This window comes from Gymnoscopelus microlampas (assembly GCF_963454915.1).
Source record: "Gymnoscopelus microlampas genome assembly, chromosome: 16".
Classification (NCBI taxonomy): Eukaryota; Metazoa; Chordata; class Actinopteri; order Myctophiformes; family Myctophidae; genus Gymnoscopelus; species Gymnoscopelus microlampas.
Genome location: NC_139953.1, coordinates 45,652,457 through 45,679,157, shown reverse-complemented (window position 1 = coordinate 45,679,157; position 26,701 = coordinate 45,652,457). Strand labels below are relative to the sequence as shown.

Genomic DNA, 26,701 nt, shown 5'->3' with positions numbered 1-26,701 from the left:
TCGCTTTTTACGAAACTCGGCCATATGGTAGTGTGTCATGGAAAACTATCAAGAAATTAATCTCACAGTCATTCGTCAAAGGGTGGCGCTATAGCACTCAATTGAAAATGGCAACTTTGAACAGGTACAACTCATGCCCTGTTTGACCTACAGCCATGAAACTTGGATACACATATGCGTCTCCTCATGCTGAACAACTTTCACCCTCTGACTTTTGACCTCTGACCTTTAGATCTCCCACCATTTTGAATTATATGAAAAACAGTCATTGGCTCCTAACTTCTGCATTTTTTCACTTATGGAAAATCCGTTGGAAATTTTTGTAGGCAGTGGTCCAAAGTTCAAGTGTTAAACGTTTCGTGCAGATTGCTCAAAAATCCCAGGAGGAGATAGATTTTAACTATTACAGTTTTATGAAAATTATTCATCTGTGCCTAAAACATACATGCAGACTCAAATTTCTTTGAAACGTTGCAGAAATGTACAGGGTCATTCCAAATATCACTGAAACCAATCTTACTCCAATTGGCCAAAAGGGGGCGCTATAGCAATTTTTTGAAAAGGCAGACTTTAAACAGGCATAAGTCATGCCTCGTTTGGCCGAAAGTCGTGAAACTTGCTTACACTTGTGCCTTGACTCATGAGGAACACACGTATCGATTTGACCATTAAGCTCCGCCCTTAGATTGTCCGCAATTTTGAGCAGTTTGAAAAACACTTAAACCCAGGATTTTTCAGCTATTTGCGTGAAACTGTATCATCTGTGTGATCTCCTTTTTCACAGTTACTTGTCTGTTGGGCCAATGGCGTCTCCCTTAAATGAATGCCTCACAATCTCAAGGTCACCAGTTCAAGCCTCACTTGATGCAGACTTCATTTAAGTTGAATTGCAAACAACATGACTGTATCAATGAATACATGTGCAAATGGTAAAGATAATCTGAAATAGCTTATTTGAGAGTACGTTTTTTCAACGTATGACATACTTTATCTGAAAATAGCTGATCTACAATCTCACAACTTTTCATGGTTTGTGAGCTTGTAGATCGGCTACTTTCACTAGTTTTGGTTCTGAGGAGATGTACAATTTCTTCATTGGTAAATGGTTTGTGAACGAGTGATCTTAGTGTTAGTGAAACAGGGGCTTGGTTCATGAAAGAAGGCAAGAGTTTATGATCTTCAACAGACAATATCAGCCTGGACAAAGCTATAGCACTATAGGTAGTGTTGCAGCCTATTAGTCTGAAGGTTGAGAGTTCGAATCCTGTTAATGGCAGTAGGTTGAGATGTCTAATCAAACCATTATGTTTCCATCTCTCTCTCTCATCAATCTATTGTTTCCATGTCACTCTCTCTCTCTTCAATCTATTCCGTTTCCATGTCTCTCTCTCTCTCTATTCACTGGCCCCGTATTATCGCTGCTTGCAGCTATATTTACAATTGTATTGCACAGCTAAGAACTTGATCAATAACTTTGGAAATGAATACTGACATATCTGGGTTTGCTTTCTTTGGCAAAGAAAAAACAGTCAGCATGTTAATGAAGCAAAGTACATTGACACTTGTGTCTATGTAAATGTTTCTCTGATGATGGCCCATCAGCAGCAGCATGGTGGCTTTTGTTATGAGCCTTTCACATCGAAATATACCCATGACTGCAGTTAATTGGAGGAGAGCTGGGAGGAGGTGGGAGGAGGTGTTTCCCCACTCCAAGACAAAAGGGAGGTGCTACTACTTATACTCCTACATCAACACAACACACACTGTCCTGTTCAGTCAGTGCTCAGAGTCACACAGACCACAGAACACAGAGACACACAGAGACAAGCAACTGTTATTATTTCAGTTCAACTTTCAGGCTGCACTCTTCTTCACAGTGACCTTCTGAGAAAACATTGGAGTAGGATCCTAAGTTACAGGTAAGAGACTATAATGGGATATGATAATGATTATAATCTTCTGAATATGTTGGCAATTTTCACACAAAGTAATTGAATTAATTACAAGCCCATTCAAATGTCAGTAATTGTAACTGTGTTTTTGATGTGGCATATCACTCATTCTACCATGCCTGTAGCCCGAAGACATTTTTTTTTTACTCAAGTAAAAGTTGCAATTGCACCAAAATACTCTAGTACAAGTAATTACAGCCATAATTCAATTGGAATAAAATATGAATATAAATACTACAAGTTCTATGTTGCGGCTTGACTACTAAACTAGTACTATTCCTACTAATGCTATTTTTGTTTTCTCTTCAAGTATTCCTTGTGTAAAAGCCTCTGTGGACATTGCAGACCAGGGAGTGTGACCGCAGACAAAAATGGCTTCCTGTTTGAGTTGTCTGGAAGAGGAGCTCACCTGTCCTGTGTGCCATGACATCTTTAAACATCCTGTTGTGCTGTCATGCAGCCACAGCTTCTGTAAAGACTGTCTGCGGGAATGGTGGATGGAAAGAGCAAACAAATGTCCCGTTTGTAAAACAATATCCTCCAGTGACCATCCTCCTACTAACTTGGTAGTGAAGAACCTGTGTGAGAACCTCTTGGAGGAGAAACGCTTGAACAGCCTTCAACGATTAAAAGTCGAGAAATCGTTGAATGATTTAAAGTGGCGACTGGAAAACTTTGAAAAATGTAAAACAAATTACGACCTAGCAGAAAATCACATCAAAGTTCAGGCCCAGAACACAGAGATGCAGATTAAAGAACAGTTTAAGAACCTTCATCTGTTCCTTCAAGAGGAAGAGGAGACCAGGATATCTGCTCTGAGGGAGGAAGAGACACTGAAGAGTCAGAAGATAAAGCAGAGGATTAAGAAGCTGAACAGAGACATGGTGACCCTCTCAGATGTGATCCGAGCCACCGAGGATCAGCTGAGAGCTGACAACCACGTCTCGTTCCAGCAGAACTACAAGACCACGATGGAAAGAGTCCAACTCACCCTAAAATTGTACGGGCTGTACTCAGGAGCAATGATAGGCGAGGCCAAACACCTGGGAAACCTGGCCTTCAGAGTCTGGGAGAAGATGAAGGACATTGTCTCCTACACTCCTGTGATCCTGGACCCCAACACTGTGAATTCAGAAATCATTCTGTCTGCTGATCTGACCAGTGTGAGACAGGGCTTCCAGCAGCTTCCTGACATCCCAGAGAGGAATCACGGTTGTGTTGGGGTCGTGGCTTATGAGGGCTTTACCTCAGGGTCTCACAGCTGGGATGTTGAGGTTGGAGACAATAGAGAGTGGTGTGTGGGTGTGAAAGATGAATTTTTAATCTGGGAGTTGTGTTTCCATCAGGGTGAATACTCTGCATTCTACTCAGCAGGAAATATTGAGACAGACACTGTTCTCTCAGTGAAACAGGAACCCCAGAGGATCAGAGTCCAGCTGGACTGGAACAGAGGAGAGCTGTCCTTCTCTGACCTTGATTCTAACACACACCTACACACCTTCACACACACTTTCACTGACACACTCTTTCCATACTTTTCTGGTTCTGATGGTCAGTCTCTGAAGATGTTGCCAGGGAAGATTAGTGTCACTCTGGAAAACAACAGTTAGAATGTCTAGTGTCCAATAAGCCTATCGTTGCTGTCAGGTAGAAACCTTATGCGTTATCTACATATTTCGAATGTTTTTTTTTCTCCCATAAATGAATGCCATACTTCATCACACAAGAGTGTCACACAAAAGTGGTGCAAATAGCTGATTTACAAGCTAACAATATGACACAGGATTCAGGCCTGGTATGACGTGTTGTTCTGCTGTTGTGCGTTCATCTGATGCTGTTTTGAACCTTATTGTTTTGTTTGATTTGTCATGTTGTTGCTTGTCGTCTATTGTCAAACTAACGGGTTGTTTGTATGATTTGAAAACACAGACTCTAATTTCACCTTCAAATTAACTCTAATCCTAGATGTTTCACTCGCACATACAGTATGCAATATTGTATAACATAACCCAATAAATACATGACCATGTACAATATTCTTGTCTCATTTGTATGATGTATTTGTATTTTTTTTTTTTTCAAATCTCAAACTTTCAAGTACCGCTGTGAGTGTGCACGCACATGTGTATGAGTGCCTTGGCCAGATAATTCAAACCTAAGAGACTCCATTTTTTACTTCAGATGGCTCAGTGGTAGCAATCTGAACAAAATATGACAGATAAAAAGAATCCAAGTGGAAAGGTAGAAATACATAATACAATACAAATCCACTGTCAAATCGAATCCTAACTTATTAATGATCATGCATAGTATTTTATTTACTATTAGGACTAATATCTGATAATGTCATAGTTATGCAAAAATATAGAGAATTATAAGGTGTGATATCCTCTAAAATCAACAACATTTATAAAGGTAATGGGGTTCGCACTCAGAGTGGCAAGAGTGAGTTTCCTCTTTTACATATATTTTTTATTTTGACATGTCAAAAGAACAAACATTTGTTATATATAATACATCAGCATCTTGAATGTGTACTATATCCTCTACATATTTTAAATTAAGTTGCAAAGTGAAGTCATTCTTTAGATTTATTACGGCATGCATTACGGGTCTCTCTTTCATACTTTTAGAGATACATCAAATACAATGTTTGACAACAAAATTAAGGATTGTGTCCTCATACAGTGTTTAAACTCCCAGCTCTATAATAGATTATGTTAACAGTTTTTCAGTTATTCTGTATGTAAATCTATATAACAACAACCCACAATTCCTATTTACACACACACACACACACACACACACACACACACACACACACACACACACACACACACACACACACACACACACACACACACACACACACACACACACACACACACACACACACAATTATTATTGTCTTATTGGCACTTAAGTTCCGACACTCCAAGAACACCATCGCCTTTGTCAGAGCTGGGGACAAGCCAACTTCTGCCAGAAAAACATCTGCAGGCATCCTGACGTCTGCAAGAGACTGGCAGTTGTTGGTGGACCTTGAACATCAGCTGAAGTTCCCCAGCCATATTGCAGTCACCTCCCTGCGACCAGACATTGTCCTTGTGTCTGAGTCCACCAAGCAAGCTGTGCTGCTGGAGCTGACAGTCCCGTGGGAAGATCGCTTGGAAGAAGCCTTTGAAAGGAAGCTCTCCAAGTACGCAGGACTGGTCAGCGACTGTCAGCAGGCTGGTTGGAGAGCAAGGTGTTTCCCTGTGGAAGTTGGGTGCAGAGGATTTGCAGCCCGTTCCTTGGTCAGAGCCTTCAGCAGTTTAGGCATCGAGGGAGAGAGAAAGAGGAGAGCCATCCGCAGTACCACCGATGCGGCAGAGAGGGCCTCAAGATGGCTGTGGCTCAAAAGAGGGGAGCCATGGAGTCATGGTAGCTAGCTAGCCATCTGGACACAAGCTGGGGTCTGATCAGCCCCGGCTGGGTCACCTGGAGGAGGGCGTATGATGTTGCGAGACCCGAAACGTCCTATGATTCCAGGAACATCACTGAAGATGTGTCCAGATTAGGCATCAGTAGATGTATGTACACAGTGAATACCCTGAGTGATCAGTGACAGCCAGGAAAGACTGGATGACAACCATGAATAGTGTGGCGACTACTGGAGAGTCAGTGACAGCCCGGAGAGACGGCAACCGGGGCAGAAAGGGTCGGCAACCCAATCTGCATCCTCCGAGAGGAGGAACCCAACCAAGCTACGATGAACTTAATGGAAAAATACCCCCAGGGGTGCCCGAGAGGGGGGGAGGATGAGCACCCCAGTCGGACGGACACAACGGTAACAGACCCAGGCAACGGACAAACGACTATGAGCAAGCAGTGTACATGCGGTAAAGTCTGCAAGAACATCCATGGCTTAAAGATCCACCAAGCGAGGATGAAGTGCCAGTTGAGAGCAGAAGCAACACAACGCACAGGTGTTACACCTGGTGAGACGCAGGAGGTGCCAGGCCCGGAGTCACCCCATAGTGCCCAGAACCTCCAAGTGTTGCAGACAACTCCCTCGAGCATCAAGTCCGACAGGAGGCGGATCAAATGGCCTGCAGCTAGCATGACCTCACTCTGGAAGCAGTTCGATGACGATGTCGACCAAATTCTGGAGGCGATGGCGAAGGGAGAGGCCGACAGGAAGCTACAAGCTATGACAACAATCATTGTCAGCATCGCAGCTGAACGGTTCGGTGAGGAGGAGAAAAGCTCCGGAACATCTTACTCAAAGAATCAAAGAGCTGTAAGGATCCACAACATCAGAAAGGAGATGAAAGTGCTGAAGTCCCAGTACAAGGCGGCAGGAGAAGAGGAACGCACTGGCCTGGCCCAGCTAATGTGCATCCTTCGAAAAAACATCAGAGTTCTCCGCCGGGCCGAGTGGCATCGGAGGCGGCGGCGCGAGAGAGCACGTAAACGAGCTGCTTTCATCGCTAACCCCTTCAAGTTCACTAAGGATTTGCTGGGGCAGAAGCGCAGTGGCAAACTGGCCTCCTCGCACGATGACATAGACCAACATCTGAAGCAGACGTACAGCGACCCCGCAAGAGAGCAGGAGTTGGGAGAGTGTAACAACCTCATAGACCCCCCTGAACCAGAAGTGCAGTTCGACATGTCGGAGCTGCAGCTAAAGGAAGTCAGGGAGGTTGTCCGCAAAGCAAGGGCAAGCTCTGCTCCAGGACCGAGTGGCACTTCATACAAAGTGTATAAGAACTGTCCCAAACTCCTACTGCGTCTGTGGAACATCTTGCGAGTCTTCTGGAGAAGGGGGAGGATCCCTGATCAATGGAGAGTGGCTGAAGGGGTATGGATCCCGAAGGAGGAAAACTCCACCCAGCTAGACCAGTTCTGCATCATCTCCCTGCTGTGTGTTGAGGCAAAAGTTTTCTTCAGCGCTGTTTCCAAACGGCTGTGTACCTACCTGGCAGAGAACACCTACATCGATACATCTGTCCAGAAAGGTGGCATTTCAGGAATGCCAGGATGTCTGGAGCATACCGGTGTGGTGACACAGCTTATTCGGGAGGCCAGAGAGAACAAGGGCAACCTGTCAGTGTTGTGGCTTGACCTGGAAAATGCATTTGGCTCCATTCCACACAAGCTGGTTCAGTTAACTTTGACAAAACATCATGTCCCAAGCAGGTGTAGAGACCTCATCACTGATTATTACAGCAATTTCAGGATGAGGGTCTCTTCAGGAGCAATAACATCTAGTTGGCACAAGGTGGAGATCGGTATCATCACAGGGTGTACTATCTCTGTGACATTGTTCTCCCTAGCCATGAACATGCTCACCAAGTCTGCTGAGCCAGAGTGCAGAGGGCCCCGCACAAATTCCGGAGAACGGCAACCACCCATCAGGGCATTCATGGATGACCTCACAGTCATGACAGAATCAGTCCCAGGCTGCCGGTGGATTCTGAAGGGGCTTGAAGAGCTGGTGGAGTGGGCCCGGATGCGTTTCAAACCCGCCAAATCCAGATCAATGGTGCTGAGGAAAGGGAAGGTGGTGGACAAGTTCCGGTTTAACATCGCAGACACAGCCATCCCAACTATCTCAGAGAAGCCAGTCAAGAGCTTAGGAAAGGTTTTTGACTGCTCTCTGAGAGACACAACATCTATCCAGTCGACCTGCACTGAGTTGGATGGCTGGCTGAAATCCGTGGACAAGTCAGGCCTACCTGGGAAGTTTAAAGCCTGGGTGTACCAACATGGCATTCTTCCCAGGATTCTGTGGCCCCTCCTTGTCTATGCGGTCCCTATCTCAACAGTTGTGACCCTAGAGAGGAGGGTCAGCAACCACCTCCGGAGATGGCTTGGGTTACCAAGGAGCCTGAGCAGCATTGCGCTCTACGGGAACACCAACAAACTGCAACTGCCTTTCAAATCCTTGGAGGAGGAATTCAAGGTTACTAGAGCCAGAGAAGTGGTTCAGTACAGGGACTCAAGTGATCCGAAGGTGGCTAAAGCAGGGATCCAAGTGAGGACTGGCAGGAAATGGAGGGCAGAGGAAGCAGTTCAAGAGGCAGAGGCAAGGCTGCGTCACAAGAGCCTGGTGGGAGTGGTCACACGAGGTCGAGCTGGGCTAGGATCCTTTCCAACTCCCCAAATGAACACCAGTGGGAAGGAAGGGCGGCGTCTTGTTCAGGAGGAGGTGAGAGCAGCAGTGGAGGAGACAAGAACCTGCAAAGCAGTGGGAATGAAGCAACAGGGAGCTTGGACGAGATGGGAGAATGCGGTGGAGAGGAAAGTGACCTGGGCTGAGCTTTGGAAAGCCGAGCCTCACCGCATCAAATTCCTAATCCAGGCAGTGTATGATGTGCTTCCAAGCCCATCAAACCTGCACACATGGGGCATAGCAGAGACACCAGCATGCCCATTGTGTTCCAAGCGAGGAACCCTGGAACACATCCTCAGTTGCTGTACAAAGGCACTTGGAGATGGACGGTACAGGTGGCGGCATGATCAAGTCCTGAAGACCATTGCTGAAGCCATCAGCACAGGACTGGCGTGGTCAAAGAAGTTCCGACACTCCAAGAACACCATCGCCTTTGTCAGAGCTGGGGACAAGCCAACTTCTGCCAGAAAAACATCTGCAGGCATCCTGACGTCTGCAAGAGACTGGCAGTTGTTGGTGGACCTTGAACATCAGCTGAAGTTCCCCAGCCATATTGCAGTCACCTCCCTGCGACCAGACATTGTCCTTGTGTCTGAGTCCACCAAGCAAGCTGTGCTGCTGGAGCTGACAGTCCCGTGGGAAGATCGCTTGGAAGAAGCCTTTGAAAGGAAGCTCTCCAAGTACGCAGGACTGGTCAGCGACTGTCAGCAGGCTGGTTGGAGAGCAAGGTGTTTCCCTGTGGAAGTTGGGTGCAGAGGATTTGCAGCCCGTTCCTTGGTCAGAGCCTTCAGCAGTTTAGGCATCGAGGGAGAGAGAAAGAGGAGAGCCATCCGCAGTACCACCGATGCGGCAGAGAGGGCCTCAAGATGGCTGTGGCTCAAAAGAGGGGAGCCATGGAGTCATGGTAGCTAGCTAGCCATCTGGACACAAGCTGGGGTCTGATCAGCCCCGGCTGGGTCACCTGGAGGAGGGCGTATGATGTTGCGAGACCCGAAACGTCCTATGATTCCAGGAACATCACTGAAGATGTGTCCAGATTAGGCATCAGTAGATGTATGTACACAACAAAATGCAGAAGGCCCACTCAGTACAGCACACATAATCTACACACTTTAGGTGTGTCATTGTCTCCAAGTATCCCCCAATGTACACATTCTAGTATCTAGACTGTGGGTCGTTGAGCTACACCAACCATTCTCTAAGTACTCTCTCATTCCAAGGTGATTTGCGTTAGGCCACACAACTCAAACTCATAAATGTTGTCCAAATCTGCAACCCAAATCTGAGAACATTTTCTATCCAGGAACTGTTCAGCACAGTAGTAGTAGTAGCAGCTGGAGTAGCTGGAACAGTAGTAGTAGTGTATTAGTACTATTGCTGCTGCTAATACTACAATAATTCTACTACAACGATAGTTTGACTACTACTATACTAGTGTTAGAACTAGTAATTGTTACTCATGTTATTGTTATTGTTTTCTCTTCTAGTATTCCTGGTGTAACAGAAAGTGACTGCAGAGAAAATGGCTTCCCATTTGACTCCTCTGGAAGAGGAGCTCTGTCCAGGGTGTGATGATATCTTTAAACATCCTGTTCTGCTGTCCTGCAGCCACAGCTTCTGCAAAGACTATCTGCCTGAATGGTGGACAGGAAGATCATCACATGAATATCCTGTTTGTAATACAATATTACTCCTGTTTGTATTACTTTTGTATTGTATTACAGACAGGAATGTCCTGTTTGTAATACGATATTACTCCAGTGACCATCCTCCTGCTAACTTGGTGTTGAAGAACCTGTGTGAGGACCTCTTGGAGGAGAAATGCCAGAGCACCTCATCGGTGAAGCTCGGGCTTTTCTGTCTGGACGATGAACAGCTGGTGTGTCTCGTTTGTCGGTATTCAGAAATACACACTGGTCACAAGTTCTTACCCGTAGACCGAGCATCGGGCGTTGCAAAAAGAAAGTCCAGGAATCATTGAAGGCTTTACAGGAGAAACTGAAGGACTTTAAACAAGCTAAGACAAATTACGTCCTAACAGAAAAACACATCAAGGTTCAGGCCCAGAACACACCGCACTAACCCTGGCCAGTCTCCTACACGCCTGTTATCCTGGACCCCAACACTGCCCATCGAGAAAACATTGTGTCTGCTGATCTGGCCAGTGTGAGACAGGGCTTCCAGCGGCTTCCTGACAACCCAGAGAGGTTCAAGTGTCCCAGGGTTCTGGCTTATGAGGGCTTTAACTCAGGGTCTCACAGCTGGGATGTTGATGTTGGAGACAATTGGGTGGGAAGTTGGTGTGACAGCAGAAATGGGGGGTCAAATGTGGATGCTACGTTTCAGTCAAGGAATTTACTCTCCGGCTGAATACACAGCATTCTACTCAGCAGGAAATATTGAGACCGACACTGTTCTCTCAGTGAAACAGGAACCTCAGAGGATCAGAGTCCAGCTGGACTGGAACAGAGGAGAGCTGTCCTTCTCTGACACGGATTCTAACACACACCTACACACCTTCACACACACTTTCACTGACACATACTTTCCATACTTTTATAATTCTTGTTGTGATGGTCAGTCTCTGAAGATGTTGCCAGGGAAGATTAGTGTCACTCTGGAAAACAACAGTTAGAATGTCTAGTGTTCAATAAAAGCCTATCGTTGCTGTCAAGTAAACCGTGTATGGCATCTACATATTACTTCATGAATCATACAAGAGTGTCGCACAAAAGTAGTGAAAATAGCTGATGTACAAGCTCACATTATGGCACAGGATTCAGGCCTGATATGATATTTTATTATTAGACATGATTCTGTCTATCCACAATTCATTTGCTAACTATTTAGTGTTGGTAAAGATAAATATAAACATTCTGTTTAAATTGCAATTATTGTAAAATACATTCTCTAATTGTATTTATGTGAATGGATGGTGAAGATTGTCCTAAGACCTCACATTGAGAACCACTGATTTACACTATTTGTATTTGTCTTTTTTTTATGAATGTATCATTTATTCATACAGGTGAGAAACTCCCAGTTCAGACGTAGCTTATAGACACACTTTTTACATGACATGTGACATTGTACTTGTTCACGGATGACTCTGCACTCCTGGTCTTGGACAAGGCCTGATGGAGGAGAAAGGAACTGTCAGGTGACAAGAAGGTCAGTTGGCTCTCATGCATTGAAGGAGGCATGAGGGCCCTGGCCTCCCTAGGATGGTGGGGGGAGTGTAGCGCCCAGGATCACTTAAAAAATGGCACCGGGTGAAAAGGGATTACAAAATCGTGGGATAAATTATTTAAAATAAAAACTTTTAATTACCTACCTGGGTTGCATTTTAGAGAACAATATTTCCAGTGGAAAAAAATGCAACAGATCAAGAAAGTCAACCAAAGAACAAGATGTTTGGGCAGGGTCTCCTCGTAGGTCAGTTAATGCTCTGAGGACACTAGCTGGAGCACTCATCCAATGTCATTTTGACTCTGCATGCACCTCATGGTGCTCTAGCACCTCAAAGGCATTAAAAACACAACTTCAGACTCCCAAAACTAACTGATCAGGTTACTTCTACTTCTACTTCTCTGGCTCAGGGTAGAGGAAAGAGAACACCAGAGCTCCACAAATGTCATTCCCCCCAGATTCGGCACAAACATGGGGATGAATTCATTCTACTGTTATGCCACCAAAATGTGGAATGCCCTACCAACAGCCATCAAAGAGTGACTCCCTCCCCTCCTTCAAAACCACCATAAATACCACCTGTCTGAAATTTACATCTGGACCTAGACAAGTCGTCTAGCTTGACAAAATAAATGACCCCCCACTGTTTTTCTGTAAATATACCTTTACTGCTCCTAGTATTGATGATCTAATTGTAAAATAAAAATGTACTCAAGTAAAAGTACAAAAGTATTGGCATCAAAATGTAATTAAAGTACAAAACGTAAAATCACTCATTCATGCAGAATGTCCCATTTGAAGTTTTCAAATGTATACAAATCTTTTGAAATCTTTTGAGCCGATCTACTTTAAAGTAGATCGGCTCGATCTACAAGAAAGTTGAGAGCCACTGACCCAGGCCTAGATCTACAAGCATTGCAACGCATTGTGAGCTTGTAGATCGGCTCATTTCAAATGGCCGAAATGTATATAGGGCTGAAGTGGTTAATGTATGTTTTGTAATAATAATAATAATCACAAAGTAACTAGTAGCCAATGCTTTCAAATGATTGTAATGGAGTAAAAGTATATTTGCCTCTGAAATGTAGGAGTAGAAGTAAAAGTACTGAAAACTGGAAATACTCCACATCAACATTGCACTTAAGTAAATGTACCTAGTTACTTTCCACCACTGGCATATGTTGCAACATGTTGCACTGGATATTGAAGTGAATGTAAATAAATGTGTTTGGTGCATATCATGTGTTTAGCAGGTCAAGACTTAAACTCATCCACATTTAAAAATTAAACAAAGTGAATGACTTGTTAACACTACCCCGTTCTGTGTGCCGTGCAGATAAGCTTAGAAAATAGCTGATCTACAAGTTCAGAAAGCATTGTGATGTGACATGCTGTGAGCTTGTAGATTGGCTATCTTAACATAAAAAGAAGAATTGTGAACATCTGTGAAAATGTGGAATAATCTTGGAAAGTTTGAATAACCTGGGACCCTGGGACAAAACACTTTTCAAATGAGGGTCTATACAGCTAAATGAAACCAATTGTCCTGAGAAAAAGTGAGACCCACTTGTCTATACAAAGCATGAAACAATTATATCAATACAGTTAGGCTACTACTGTTAAAATGACTATACAGATGAGTGATGTTTAAACTTAAATTACAATTGTATTGCACAGCTAAGAACTTGATCAATAACTTTGGAAATGAATACTGACATATCTGGGTTTGCTTTCTTTGGCAAAGTAAAAACAGTCAGCATGTTAATGAAGCAAAGGACATTGACACTTGTGTCTATGTAAATGTTTCTCTGATGATGGCCCATCAGCAGCATGGTGGCTTTTGTTATGAGCCTTTCACATTGAAATGTACCCATGATTGCAGTTAATTGGAGGAGAGCTGATAGGAGGTGGGAGGAGGTGTTTCTCCACTCCAAGACAAAAGGGAGGTGCTACTACTTATACTCCTACATCAACACAACACACACTGTCCTGCTCAGTCAGTGCTCAGAGTCAGACAGACCACAGAACACAGAGACAAGCAACTGTTATTATTTCAGTTCAACTTTCAGGCTGCACTCTTCTTCACGTGACCTTCTGAGAAAACATAGAAGTAGGATCCTAAGTTACGGGTAAGAGACTATAATGGGATATGATTATAATCTTCTGAATATGTTGGCAATTTATACTATAAGTTCTATGTTGCGGCTTTAATTATACTAGGACTACTAAACTAGTACTATTCCTACTAATGCTATTTTTGTTTTCTCTTCAAGTACTCCTTGTGTAAAAGCCTCAGTGGACATTGCAGACCAGGGAGTGTGACCGCATACAAAAATGGCTTCCTATTTGAGTTGTCTGGAAGAGGAGCTCACATGTCCTGTGTGCCATGACATCTTTAAACATCCTGTTGTGCTGTCATGCAGCCACAGCTTCTGTAAAGACTGTCTGCTGGAATGGTGGCTGGAAAGAGCAAACAAATGTCCCGTTTGTAAAACAATATCCTCCAGTGGCCATCCTCCTACTAACTTGGTAGTGAAGAACCTGTGTGAGAACCTCTTGGAGGAGAAACACTTGAACAACCTTCAACGATTAAAAGTCGAGAAATCGTTGAATGATGTAAAGTGGCGATTGGAAAACTTTGAAAAATGTAAAACAAATTACCTCCTAGCAGAAAATCACATCAAGGTTCAGGCCCAGAACACAGAGATGCAGATTAAAGAACAGTTTAAGAACCTTCATCTGTTCCTTCAAGAGGAAGAGGAGACCAGGATATCTGCTCTGAGGGAGGAAGAGACACTGAAGAGTCAGATGATAAAGCAGAGGATTAAGAAGCTGAACAGAGACATGGTGACCCTCTCAGATGCAATCCGAGCCACCGAGGATCAGCTGAGAGCTGACAACCACGTCTCGTTCCAGCAGAACTACAAGACCACGATGGAAAAAGTCCAACTCACCCAAAAATTGTACGGGCCTCCGCTGTACTCAGGAGCACTGATAGGCGAGGCCAAACACCTGGGAAACCTGGCCTTCAGAGTCTGGGAGAAGATGAAGGACATTGTCTCGTACACTCCTGTGATCCTGGACCCCAACACTGTTAATTCAGAAATCATTCTGTCTTCTGATCTGACCAGTGTGAGACAGGGCTTCCAGCAGCTTCCTGACATCCCAGAGATGAATCACGGTTGTGTTGGGGTCGTGGCTTATGAGGGCTTTACCTCAGGGTCTCACAGCTGGGATGTTGAGGTTGGAGACAATAGAGAGTGGTGTGTGGCTGTGAAAGATGAATTTTTAATCTGGGAGTTGTGTTTCCATCAGGGTGAATACTCTGCATTCTACTCAGCAGGAAATATTGAGACAGACACTGTTCTCTCAGTGAAACAGGAACCCCAGAGGATCAGAGTCCAGCTGGACTGGAACAGAGGAGAGCTGTCCTTCTCTGACCCTGATTCTAACACACACCTACACACCTTCACACACACTTTCACTGACACACTCTTTCCATACTTTAATTCTGGTTCTGATGGTCAGTCTCTGAAGATGTTGCCAGGGAAGATTAGTGTCACTCTGGAAAACAACAGTGTTTCCAGAATGTCTAGTGTCCAATAAGCCTATTGCGTTATGTACATATTTCGAATGTTTTTTTTTCTCCCATAAATGAATGCCATACTTCATCACACAAGAGTGTCACACAAAAGTGGTGCAAATAGCTGATTTACAAGCTCACAATATGACACAGGATTCAGGCCTGATATGACGTGTTGTTCTGCTGTTGTGCGTTCATCTGATGCTGTTTTGAACCTTATTGTTTTGTTTGATTTGTCATGTTGTTGCTTGTCGTCTATTGTCAAACTAACGGGTTGTTTGTGTGATTTGAAAACACAGACTCTAATTTCACCTTCAAATTAACTCTAATCCTAGATGTTTCACTCGCACATACAGTATGCAATATTGTATAACATAACCCAATAAATGCATGACCATGTACAATATTCTTGTCTCATTTGTATGATGTATTTGTACTATTTTTGTTTTCAAATCTCAAACTTTCAAGTACCGCTGTGAGTGTGCACGTACATGTGTATGAGTGCCTTGGCCAGAGAATTCAAACCTAAGAGACTCCATTTTTTACTTCAGATGGCTCAGTGGTAGCAATGGAGTCCGAACACAATCTGAACAAAATATGACAGATAAAAAGAATCCAAGTGGAAAGGTAGAAATACATAATACAATACAAATCCACTGTCAAATCGAATCCTAACTTATTAATGATCATACAGTATTTTATTTAATATTAGGACTAATATCTGATAATGTCATAGTTATGCAAAATATAGAGAATTATAAGGTGTGATATCCTAAAATCAACAACATTTATAAAGGTAATGGGGTTCGCAACTCAGAGTGGCAAGAGCAACCCACAATTCCTATTTACACACACACACACACACACACACACACACACACACACACACACACACACACACACACACACACACACACACACACACACACACACACACACACACACACACACACACACACACACACACACACACACTTATTATTGTCTTATTGCACTTAAAATGCAGAAGGCCCACTCAGTACAGCACACATAATCTACACACTTTAGGTGTGTCATTGTCTCCAAGTATCCCCCAATTTACACATTCTAGTATCTAGACTGTGGGTCGTTGAGCTACACCAACCATTCTCTAAGTATTCTCTCATTCCAAGGTGATTTGCGTTAGGCCACACAATTCAAACTCATAAATGTTGTCCAAATCTGCAACCCAAATCTGAGAACATTTTCTATCCAGAATTAATTTGCGAACTATTTAATGTTGTTAAAGAGTTCTAAGTGAAATTCTGTTCAATTGCTGTAAAATACTATATTTACTATATATATGTATGTGAATGGGTGGTGAAGATTGTCCAAAGACCTCACAATGATACCTCATAATGTCCCATTTCAAGTTTTCAAACGTATACAAATCTCTTGAAATCTTTAATGCATGTTTTGTAATAATCACAAAGTAACTAGTAACTAAAGCTCTCAAATAATTGTAGTGGAGTAAAATATAATATTTGCCTATGAAATGTAGGAGTAGAGGTAAAGGTACTGAAAACTGGAAATACTCCACCTCAAAATTGTACTTAACAGTATACTTAGATAAATGTACCTAGTTACTTTCCACCACTGGCAGATTTATAATATCTGCACAACATGTTGCATTGGATATTGAAGTGAATGTAAATACATGTGTTTGGTGCATCTCATGTGTTTAGTAGGTCAAGACTTAAACTTATCCACATTTAAAGAGTATAGAAAGTGAATTATTTCTTAACATTCCCCCGTTCTGTGTGTCGTGCAGGTAAGTTTAGAAAATAGCTGCTCTACAAGTTCAGAAAGCATTGGGATGTGACATGTTGTGAGCTTGTAGATTGGCTATCTTAACAGAAAAAGATTTGTGAACATCTGTGAAAATGTGGAATAATCTTGGAAAGTTTGAACAATCTGGGACAAAAATCTTTTCAAATGGGGTCCACGTACAGCTAAATCAAATCAATTGTCCTTGACATGACAATGTTTGAGATCGACTTGTCTACACAAAGCGTGACAAATCCGGATTCTAACACACACCTACACACCTTCACACACACTTTCACTGACACATACTTTCCATACTTTTATAATTCTTGTTGTGATGGTCAGTCTGTTGTCAGATGTTGCCAGGGAAGATTAGTGTCACTATGGAAAACAACAGTTAGAATGTCTAGTGTTCAATAAAAGCCCATCGTTGCTGTCAGGTAAACCTTATATGGCATCTACATATTACTTCATGAATCATACAAGAGTGTCGCACAAAAGTAGTGAAAATAGCTGATGTACAAGCTCACATTATGGTACAGGATTCAGGCCTGATATGACTCATGTTAACCCTTTGTTCGTTCACCTGATGCTGTTTTGATCCGTATTGTTTTGTTTGACTTGTCATGTTGTTGCTTGTCATCTATTGTCAAACTAACTGGGTTGTTTGTGTGATTTGAAAATACTTGACTCTAATTTCACCTTTAAATTAACTGCAATCCTAGATGTTTGCATACTTTTGTCACTTGCACATACAGTATGTAACATTGTATAACCCAATAAATACATGACCATGTACAACATTTTTGTCTCAGTTGTATGATATTTTAGGCCCTATTTACCCAGAAATATAGAAACCTTTTTTTATATACTTCAATTATGCCGGGCAAAGATTTTTTTAAATATCAAAGTGTTGACTATTAAACCATGTACCACATTTTTTTAGATGTCAACCCCATAAGATGGCATATCTGACGGAGTTGACATCTGACGGAGTTGACAAAATGCTACGTTTTTTTTTAATTTCACAGCAAAGTTGTAGTTGACGTTTTTTTTGTTTGGATTTAGAAGGATTGACAGAGTTGACATGTTATGGTTTGGACACACCAGATAGTAATATTATTTAGTGCATTTATCAAAAAATAAAAGCTTACCAGAGCTTTCACAGCTTTCCCCGCATTTTTTTAAACCTGGAGGGAGACAGGGGACCTTATAGCTAAAACCAGTTATGCCTGATTAAATTATGTTTTTGTAGAAATCTGACAAAGTTGACAAAGATCTTGGGCACAACTTTGAAGGGCAAAAACCTTTACAAAAAAAGTACATTCTTACACCTATGTTATCAATACACATGGTTAGTTTTCTTAATGCTTTTAACAACAACAAAAAGATTGAAGTTGTGAATCCTTGTCTTAGACAAGGGTGTTTTTCTGGTAGAGTGCAAGTTTAGATGTAAAATAAAAAAAAGGAAACCAGACCAGAACATTGTATAATCTTATGTAATTCATATATATAAATCCTTTAAGAATAATAATAAAACATAGTGTTAATAAATATTATTATTATTTTTTTTGATAGGACATGATTTCTCCCAATTCTCAAGAATGGGTGATATATGATCTCAAACTTTCCAAGTACCTCTGTGAGTGTGCACGCACATGTGTGAGTGTGCACACACATGTGTGAGTGTGCACGCACATGTGTGAGTGTGCAGTGCACGCACATGTGTGAGTGCGTGCCTTGGCCAGAGAATTCAAACCTAAGAGAAGACACTCCATCGACATCACCACTAGATGGCGCAGTGGTAGCAATGAGTCAGAAACATCAGAACACAATCTGAACAAAATATGACAGAGGAGGAGAATGCAAGTGGAAAAGTAGAAATACATAAAACAATACAAATCCACTGTCAAATAAATCTAATCCTTTTATCCTAACTTAATAGTAATGATCATGCATAGTACTGTATCTATTTGTTACTTAAAATTATAAATTAAAATGTCTTAGTTGTGCAGAAATATACACTTATAAAGAGTTGTGTGTGTTTGTGTGTGTTCTCATCCATATTACACAAATCAACAATGTAAACATTATGCTTCGGTCAATAGTAGAATTTATTAAAGTAAAATAACAAAACAAAAAGACAAAACGCATCCAACAGCTTCTCTGAACAACATCCTCATCAACCAGAACGGGTCTGAACACAAAACGCTGCCTTTATAAAGTATTTAAACATTAAACACAAGTAGAAAGCAGTTAATTTTGGGATGTGAAATGTCACATGTCACAACCTGTGATCAGATTCAGAACAACAGAATTCTGTACTAAACAGGACAGGAAATACAAACATAACTAGTTTCCTTTCAGCTCCATCAATAAGATCAGACCTTCTCAAAACCTTTTAATTTTAAGGTCCCCATAACTCTGAGAGTGTACGAATGGAACCAAATGGACCCGCAAGGGTCCATTTGGTTCCATGTGTACACTCTCAGAGTTAAATACATGTTAAAGGCTCCATTTGGAACCCCCAGAAAGAACCCTGAGGGTCCCTGAGACAGCACAACGTCTGCCTTCCCATTGCTTACTTTAAAAGGAGTAGTTCACCCAAATAAAAAAAGACGTATTTTCTATCAATTACACACATCGTGAAGCCTTGAATTCATGGAGATGTGTTTGTCTTTGTCACATTCCTGAGCCAATAATTTGATGACCAGCAGATTCTCCGGTAGGATACTCAATGGCGACTCTGTCATCAAATTATTGGCTTAGGAATGCAAAAAAAAAAAAAAAAAAATCTCCATGAATTCAAAGCTTCTTTAAGTGTGTAATTGATAGAAAATTAGAAAAAAGGCCACCCTAGAGGTCTGCTCTTCCCATTGGTTACTTTAAAGGCCCCACCCCAGAGGTTGTGGCTCTTTTCCATTGGTCAGTTTTTAAGACTTGGCCGCTCCCTCTCTGGACAGCCGGTCCGCCTCTTCATTTCCTGTGTACCCAGCATGCCCTGGGATGTGCAACTGGACAGAGGAGAGCAGAGACACTCGTTAAGACACATTACAATACTTTACCTTTAATACCTGGAACGCATCTGTGTCACTTTTTCATCTGAGCTAAAAAGCATTATCTTACACTTTTGGCTATTCAAAAATAGCAGATATACAAGCTCATAGCGAGTGCCGCGCTATGAGCTTGTATATCTGCTATTTTTGAAAAATCGTGAAAATATGTGCAAATCTTTGAATATATATTGTTTAAAGCGAACATTTTTAACTCTATTCTTTGCTTCTGGGGGGTCCCTGGAACAAACAAATTTGAGATGGGGGTCTGCGGCCAAATACATATAAGTTTGGGGGTCCTTGACATGAAAAAGTTTAAGCCACTGATATAGACACTTTTTTTTTTTCCGGAATACTGTTGGGATTTAGAAGACATTTGTAGAATCGGCTTCAGGTCTTAATGGGTTAAGCTAAATTCCAATCCCCCAAAGAGGACGGAGTGGTCGACCCGTCCTGCCTCGCAGGATCGGAACGCGACTCTATAGCGTCATTTCAAAGCCACAGCAAATTGCGTGACCAGTTATGACGTTCCATACAGGTGGACCAGAGCAGAGGCGTGGATGAAAATACACATGCATAGAATAATATGCAGGTATAGAATAATACAGAATATAAGAATAGACAATTCATCAATGTGGATGGCCACATCGTTATCTTTATAGCAAAAGCCATTTATTCCTGAAATAGTGAACGAAGCGCCAGGATGAGCAAACTTACATTTATGAATTAAATCCTGACCCGTCCCTCTTTTTGCTCGTACATGTCCTCTTTTGGGGGGCTGTCTGGCCTGTCTGGGGGGGGGGGTTTATAAAATCCTTCAAATGTTTTATGGCCACATGTGGAGGAGGACCATGTATACGTCACGGGAGAAGGGGGGGGGAAACAAAACAAAACGTGTACACGTGATGCGGAAGTCTGCTGCGAGGAGCTGTGGAGACTGGTCGAGCGTACACTTCATGTACACTCGCTCAATGCGGAAGCGGAGTGCCTCCTCGCCTCTTCCACTCGACTCCACTCGCCTCCTCCAAGAAGCAAATGAACAATTGGAACCCGACTACTTCCGGTTCGAAGTCGGGGTGACCGACTGGGAGTGAGCGAGTCGCCGAGATTGTCGGTACTGGAATTTGGCTCCAGCCTCACGTCCTTCACTTCACGCGCCGTTTCCTCGCACCTTAGTCCCTCCCTCCGGCCGAGGAAGGAGGAGAGGTACGGAGGAATCGACCAGGTTCTACAGACGCCATTAACCCATTTAGACCTGAGACGGATTCTAAAAACGCCTTCTAAATCCTGACCTAAGTTTTCGGAAAAACTTCAAATATGTATTCAAAAATTACAACACATGTATGTTGCTTTATACTGTACATAGCAACAACAAGCCCAAAAGGGGTTCCCGTCCTGAAAGGTATAGTTACAAATAGGGGTTCCCGCCCAAAACGAGTTAACCCATTAAAACCGGGAACGCATCCGTGTCACCAATTTAACCAAGCTCATAGTGCGGCACTTGTGCCGTGCTATGAGCTTGTAGATATTTTTGTGAAAAGGTTTTGAGAGCCACTGACCCACACCACCTGCATCTCTGAGTTCAGTTGGTCCAGTTGGATGAAATCCTCTTTGTTGACGATCTCTCCTCCTGACTTCAACCTCCATCCGTTCAGCTTCCAGTTCTTCACCCAGCTGGTCACCCCTGACAACACACACAGCAACAATATGGATGTCAACATAATGCTGTTTGTTTAGCTTCCAGGGACTCCCTCTATCTTTGGTGTTTCGCCCAGGTGGGGTGATCATGAATCCCACCAACGTTATAGGATAGACCCGCCTTACCTGTTTCTGATTGGCTCCCTGGCAGGCATAGTTTCACTGAGGTTAGGGTTAAGTTTAGGTTTAGGCATAGTTGCAAAAAAATGACAACTGTCAATCGCAGCGACTACTGGCCAATCACAGCGGGTTTTTGCCAATAACTGCGGTGGGATCCATAATAACGCGGTGGGCGTGTGGTTATATATGCCTGAACCTAACACTAACCTCACAGAAAACATACCTTAACCCAGTGGGGTCAACCTGGGCGAAACACCTGGGAAAGAGAGAGTTTGTGGCCAAATACATATCAATTTGGGGGTCCTTGGCACGAAAAAGGTTTGAGAACTACTGCTATACAAGTTGGGAGGTGACCATTCATTTCAATCTTACAGCAGTATTAATTACCATTGATAGTGAACTTGCTGTCGGTGTAGAGAACCAGCTTGTTGATGTCCATGTCCCTGGCCTGTTCCAGTGCTCTGACGGCAGCCTACACACACACACACACACACACACACACACACACACACACACACACACACACACACACACACACACACACACACACACACACACACACACACACACACACACACACACACACACACACACACACACACACACACACACACACACAATGTGTATTTGATATTCTTTGTCCATTCCCATTTGATCTTGAATGTGGCATGGATGGATTAAAGGAGGAGCCCCCCCCCCCCCCCCCGCCACACACTATCGTTGATTCCTAAACAATTAACACAATATGAAAAATGTATGACGTTTTAGTAATAGCGTTCCTGCGGGTGAAGAAATCACAGATTGAGGCTTTAACCTTTGCTTTTATGCTTGAAGATCTGCTATTTTCGCAGCGCAACATGCTGTCATAGAAGACATGCTGTTGGCTTCTATGCAATTATCCGACTGAGAACTTTAATCCATCCATGGACATGCTTGGTGAAGTCCACTCTCCAGCTCCATTGAAATACTCGTTTGATGTTTGATGTGTGGTTTGCATATTGACCTGTAACTCTGCTCTCTGGTTGGTCTGTCTGCCAAGGAGCGGCTCTGCAACATTCCTTTATTAAAAATAAAAAAAAAGAGCACAAGTCAGCATCCATCCAGTGCAGGCACACACACACACACACACACACACACACGCCTCAACAAGAACACAAGGTGCTACTATTCCCTTACTTTGGTGTAAAGTAACTAAGTACATTTACTAAAGTACTGTACTTAAGTACAATGTTGAGGTACTTTTACTTTACTCGAGTATTTCCAATTTTCTATACTTTTACTTCTTTTAACCGCTGCCTACCAGTCCGCTGGTCATCAAATTATTGGCTTAGGAATGCGACAAAAGCAAAACAATATGACAAATATATTGGGGGTGACTAATCGATAGAATCTTTCGAGAGAGAGAGAGAGAGAGAGATTTTTTCCCCCCTGTTCAGGTGTGTGTGTGTGTATATATATATATATATATATATATATATATATATATATATATATATATATATTTTGTTCCGGTGTGTGTGTGTGTTCTTGGCAACTCACAGAGGATGGTTTGGACCCCAGTACACGCCGATGCCCGCCCGCGCGCCTTTCTTTCCGTTGCGCGAACAGCAACCATCTGTGTACACCACCACAGCATCACCTAGAGAGAGAGGAAGCAACACATGCACGCACACACACACACACACACACACACACGTTTGTGAGGACCAGTGGGGTCATGGGGGCCACATGGAGTAGGACGGCGTGTGGCTGGTACATTTTTCAAGCGCAAGGTACGGCACGGTACACAGCACGCACGTGCACGCCAGAAACCTCTAGGTCCGGAGGACCCCCCCCCCCCCGAGATTCACACGCCAATTACCCAAATGGCTACGTTGCATAACAGGTTTACAAGTTTACTACAGGCTACACGGTAAGCAACACAGCATCTTGGCTTCGGTAGGGCTGCTGCCAGTATCCTATCTGCACGCAGCAATGCCTCAGCCACCGTCGATAATTCCTCCTATAATTCATGGCATTCCTTGAATTTGTATTGTTTAAAAAGACCGAAATTAAGCTAAAAAACATTTCCTATGCGAACATGTTAACTACTTTAAGGTAAAATGAAATGCGCGCGGTGTGTGCGTGCCACGGGCGCGCGTGACGCCATTAAAATACCGTTCGACAGGAAAAAAATCACCAATACACCCCTGGTGAGGACATCAACATCGACATTTCTCGGACTGAAATTGTATAAATGCAATTTTTACCTTTTTTAACCCCAACTCTAATGCCTTTTGACTCTTCTGTCTAAGCCCCTGTTCAAAGTAAATGCCAATCTGTGAAGTTTGAGCACCACTGATATAGCGATAAATGTCTCAACGAATGTCTTAATTTTAATGAAAAACTATTGACAGTTACAAATGTTCGCTTTAAAAAAAAATATATATATATATTCAAAAATGTGCACAAATTCTCACAATTTTTCAAAAATAGCAGATCTACAAGCTCATAGCGTGGCACTCGGTGCCGCACTATGAGCTTGTATATCTGCTATTACCAGACTACCACCCACTCAACCCAACCCCACCCACCCATTTTCTCACCCATGTAGGTGAATCCATCGGAGCTTGCTGAGGAGGTTTTAGCCTTCTTGGATGGAGACTCCTCTTCCTCCTCCTGGGTGTGTGAGTGGCTCCTCTTCGTCCCCAGTGGGATGTACTCCAGGGCCTCCGGGCCTCGTCTGGGCAGAAGGCTGTCCGCTGTCGCCGTCTCGTAACTACTAGCAGCTTCTGCAGTGTGCAAACACATTGGGCTTCATCAGACAGACAGGGTGTGTGTACTGCCGCGGTTCACAAGTGTTTTAATTTAACTCATTCAATAGGGGACGATCTACAAGCTCACAATGCGTCGTGATGCGACGCATCGTGAGCTTGTAGATCTGCTATTTTCCAAATGATTTTCATGCATTTGACAACTTGTGAAATGGGACATTCAGCATAATGAGTACTTTTACGTTTGTACTTTAATACATTTTGATACCATTACTTTTGTACTTTTACTAAAGTACATTTTTAATACGGACTTTTACTTGTGTGACAGAGTAGTTCCACCTACCAGTGGCGATGGCTGGAGCGTCTGATGGCTTGACTCCTCTGACAAAGGACCAGGCGTCTTTCTCTGACCCAAACTTCTTGTAACTGGCATATTGAAACTTGTCCACTTGGCTCTTGCATTCGTCCCTACAATAGATCACGGGGGGGGGGGGGGGGGGGGGGGGGGGGGCAACAGACTTGAGGGGGGTGGTCTACGTCATTGGTTCTCAAAGTGGGGTCCCAGGGGTACTTGAGGGGGTTCCAGGGGATCCCCAGCTAAATCATGGATAGGAACCAAATGGACCCTTTTGGGTCTGTAACTCTCAGAGTTAAATTAACATTGATTTTACAACATAAATTGGGGTCCCAGAGATAGAGATGCCATTAAATGGGGGTCCGTAGCCCTAATACATGTCAAACTGTCCTTGAAATTAAAATGGTTGAGAATCCAGTCCATGGCATATCTTTTCAAACGGGGGTCCACGGGCTAATAAGTATCATTTTGGGGGTCCTTGACATGAAAAAGGTTGAGAACCACTGGTCTACGTGTTTGAACATCAGGTCTACACATCCACCATCATTTTAGGGATGCACCAATCAATCAGTCAATCTGTCATTTCATGAATAATATCTTCATCCTGCCTGAAGCTCAGTGGCCTTGTGGTTAACCCATTCAATCCGGGAAAGCATCCGTGTCATTTTTAGATTTATTTGGCTATTCAAAAATTCAATCGGCACAGTGCGGCACCCAGTGCCTCACTATGAGCTTGTAGATCTGCTATTTTTGAAAAATCTTGTTCCAGGGACCCCCCAGAAGCAAAGATTTGAGATACAAATGTTTGCTAGAGTATTTCTACATTGCAGTATTGATACTTTTAATTATGTAAAAAAATGTTAGTACTTTTTCCACCACTTTGGGTAGCCTAGTAAACCCTCCCTCCGGAAATCTCATTTGACATTTATTTCAGGAGTGAATGGAAATTAGATTTTCCGGAGGGAGGGGCTTTACCAGGCTACTAAATGGGTCCATTTGGTTCCATCTGTACACTCTCAGAGTTATGTGATGGAAATGTAAAGTAATATCACAGCCATGATTCCAGGGCTGTAACTGTCCTCACCATGTGTTGTAGACTCCTGGCTTGAAGCCTTTCCTCACGGCGTAGAAGTACTTCACCATGTCTTCTGGGGAGCAGCACAGCGTCCTGCGTACCGTTCTGTACAACCCGGTCAGTCTGAGCATCGAACACTTCTAATACAGCTCTGATGTCATCGTGGTGAACCTACAGGAACAATAACACTAATATGAATACAGCTCTGATGTCATCGTGGTGGACCTACAGGAACAATGACACTAATATTAATACGATAATCAAACTAATTGATTATTATATATTTTTTTTTTATCAAACAATACATTCAAAATTTGTGAAAATAGTAGATCTACAAGCTCATAACGTGTCACACCTGGACATGTTGTGTGCTCTTTTTTTTTTAAATCAATTTCTGTGTGACAGTTGTACAACCAAGTATAAAATAGGGCTTGAGCGATTAACCACTTGCTTAATTTAGTCATTATAAAATCTGTTATATTAAAGATATATCAATTTGTTGACATATTTTTAATATGCATTTTTTTTTGCATATCAATTAATCGATTAATCAAAAAACAAATCAATACAATAACCTCTAAGAAACTAATTGACAGTTGCAGCACTAATCATTGCAACTTACCTCGGCTTAAAGGAACAATACAATAAAACAAAGCAGTGTTTAGTTGTTGTTTATAACTACAACTGTTAGCCTCAGCTTCATATTTTGCAGCATTCACATCTGATTTGTGGCTTGTTCTCCTGCAAAGATGCACCTTCTATCACTAAAGAATGCTACAAACACTGTAGAGAACAGACATCAATGTTATCATAGTCTATGTTCTAACATTTGTCCAGGTTAAACATAAAGTTATGGATCTGACATCCATGCGACCGAAAAGTCATGCACAATACAACGTTATGCTTCCGGGTCCCTGGATGTGAAGAAGGAATGGCCACGTGCGTAACGTTCTAAACGTACAGAATTTCCATCGAGATTTG

At 42.7% G+C, this 26,701-nt stretch overlaps 1 protein-coding gene across 2 annotated transcripts; it reads right to left on the bottom strand.

Annotated features, from left to right (window-relative positions):
• Window positions 1-19,100: 19,100 nt before the first annotated feature.
• Window positions 19,101-26,622, bottom strand: rnaseh1 (ribonuclease H1). 2 transcript variants are annotated; one of them, XM_084083251.1, is made up of 9 exons: window positions 26,343-26,622; window positions 25,730-25,945; window positions 24,634-24,758; window positions 24,123-24,308; window positions 23,077-23,176; window positions 22,541-22,595; window positions 21,925-22,009; window positions 21,279-21,403; window positions 19,101-19,680 (listed from the first exon to the last, which is right to left on the bottom strand). In XM_084083251.1, the coding sequence occupies exons 2-9, from the start codon at window positions 25,849-25,851 to the stop codon at window positions 19,600-19,602; spliced, it is 879 nt and encodes a 292-aa protein (XP_083939377.1). In that variant the 5' UTR covers window positions 25,852-25,945; window positions 26,343-26,622; the 3' UTR covers window positions 19,101-19,599. The 2 variants fall into 2 exon arrangements, with proteins under 2 accessions (XP_083939377.1, XP_083939376.1); XM_084083250.1 differs by having other exon boundaries at window positions 25,730-25,891.
• Between the last annotated feature and the right edge of the window lie 79 nt (window positions 26,623-26,701).

Bases quoted from the DNA above. Each gene is read 5' to 3' on its own strand.
- rnaseh1 (XM_084083251.1), bottom strand. From the start codon at position 25,851: ATGCTCAGACTGACCGGGTTGTACAGAACGGTACGCAGGACGCTGTGC. The intron at 24,759-25,729 runs GTGAGGACAGTT...GATCTATTGTAG, and splicing joins CCAGGAGTCTACAACACATG to GGACGAATGCAAGAGCCAAG. The intron at 23,177-24,122 runs GTGAGAAAATGG...CTCTCTCTCTAG, and splicing joins CGATGGATTCACCTACATGG to GTGATGCTGTGGTGGTGTAC.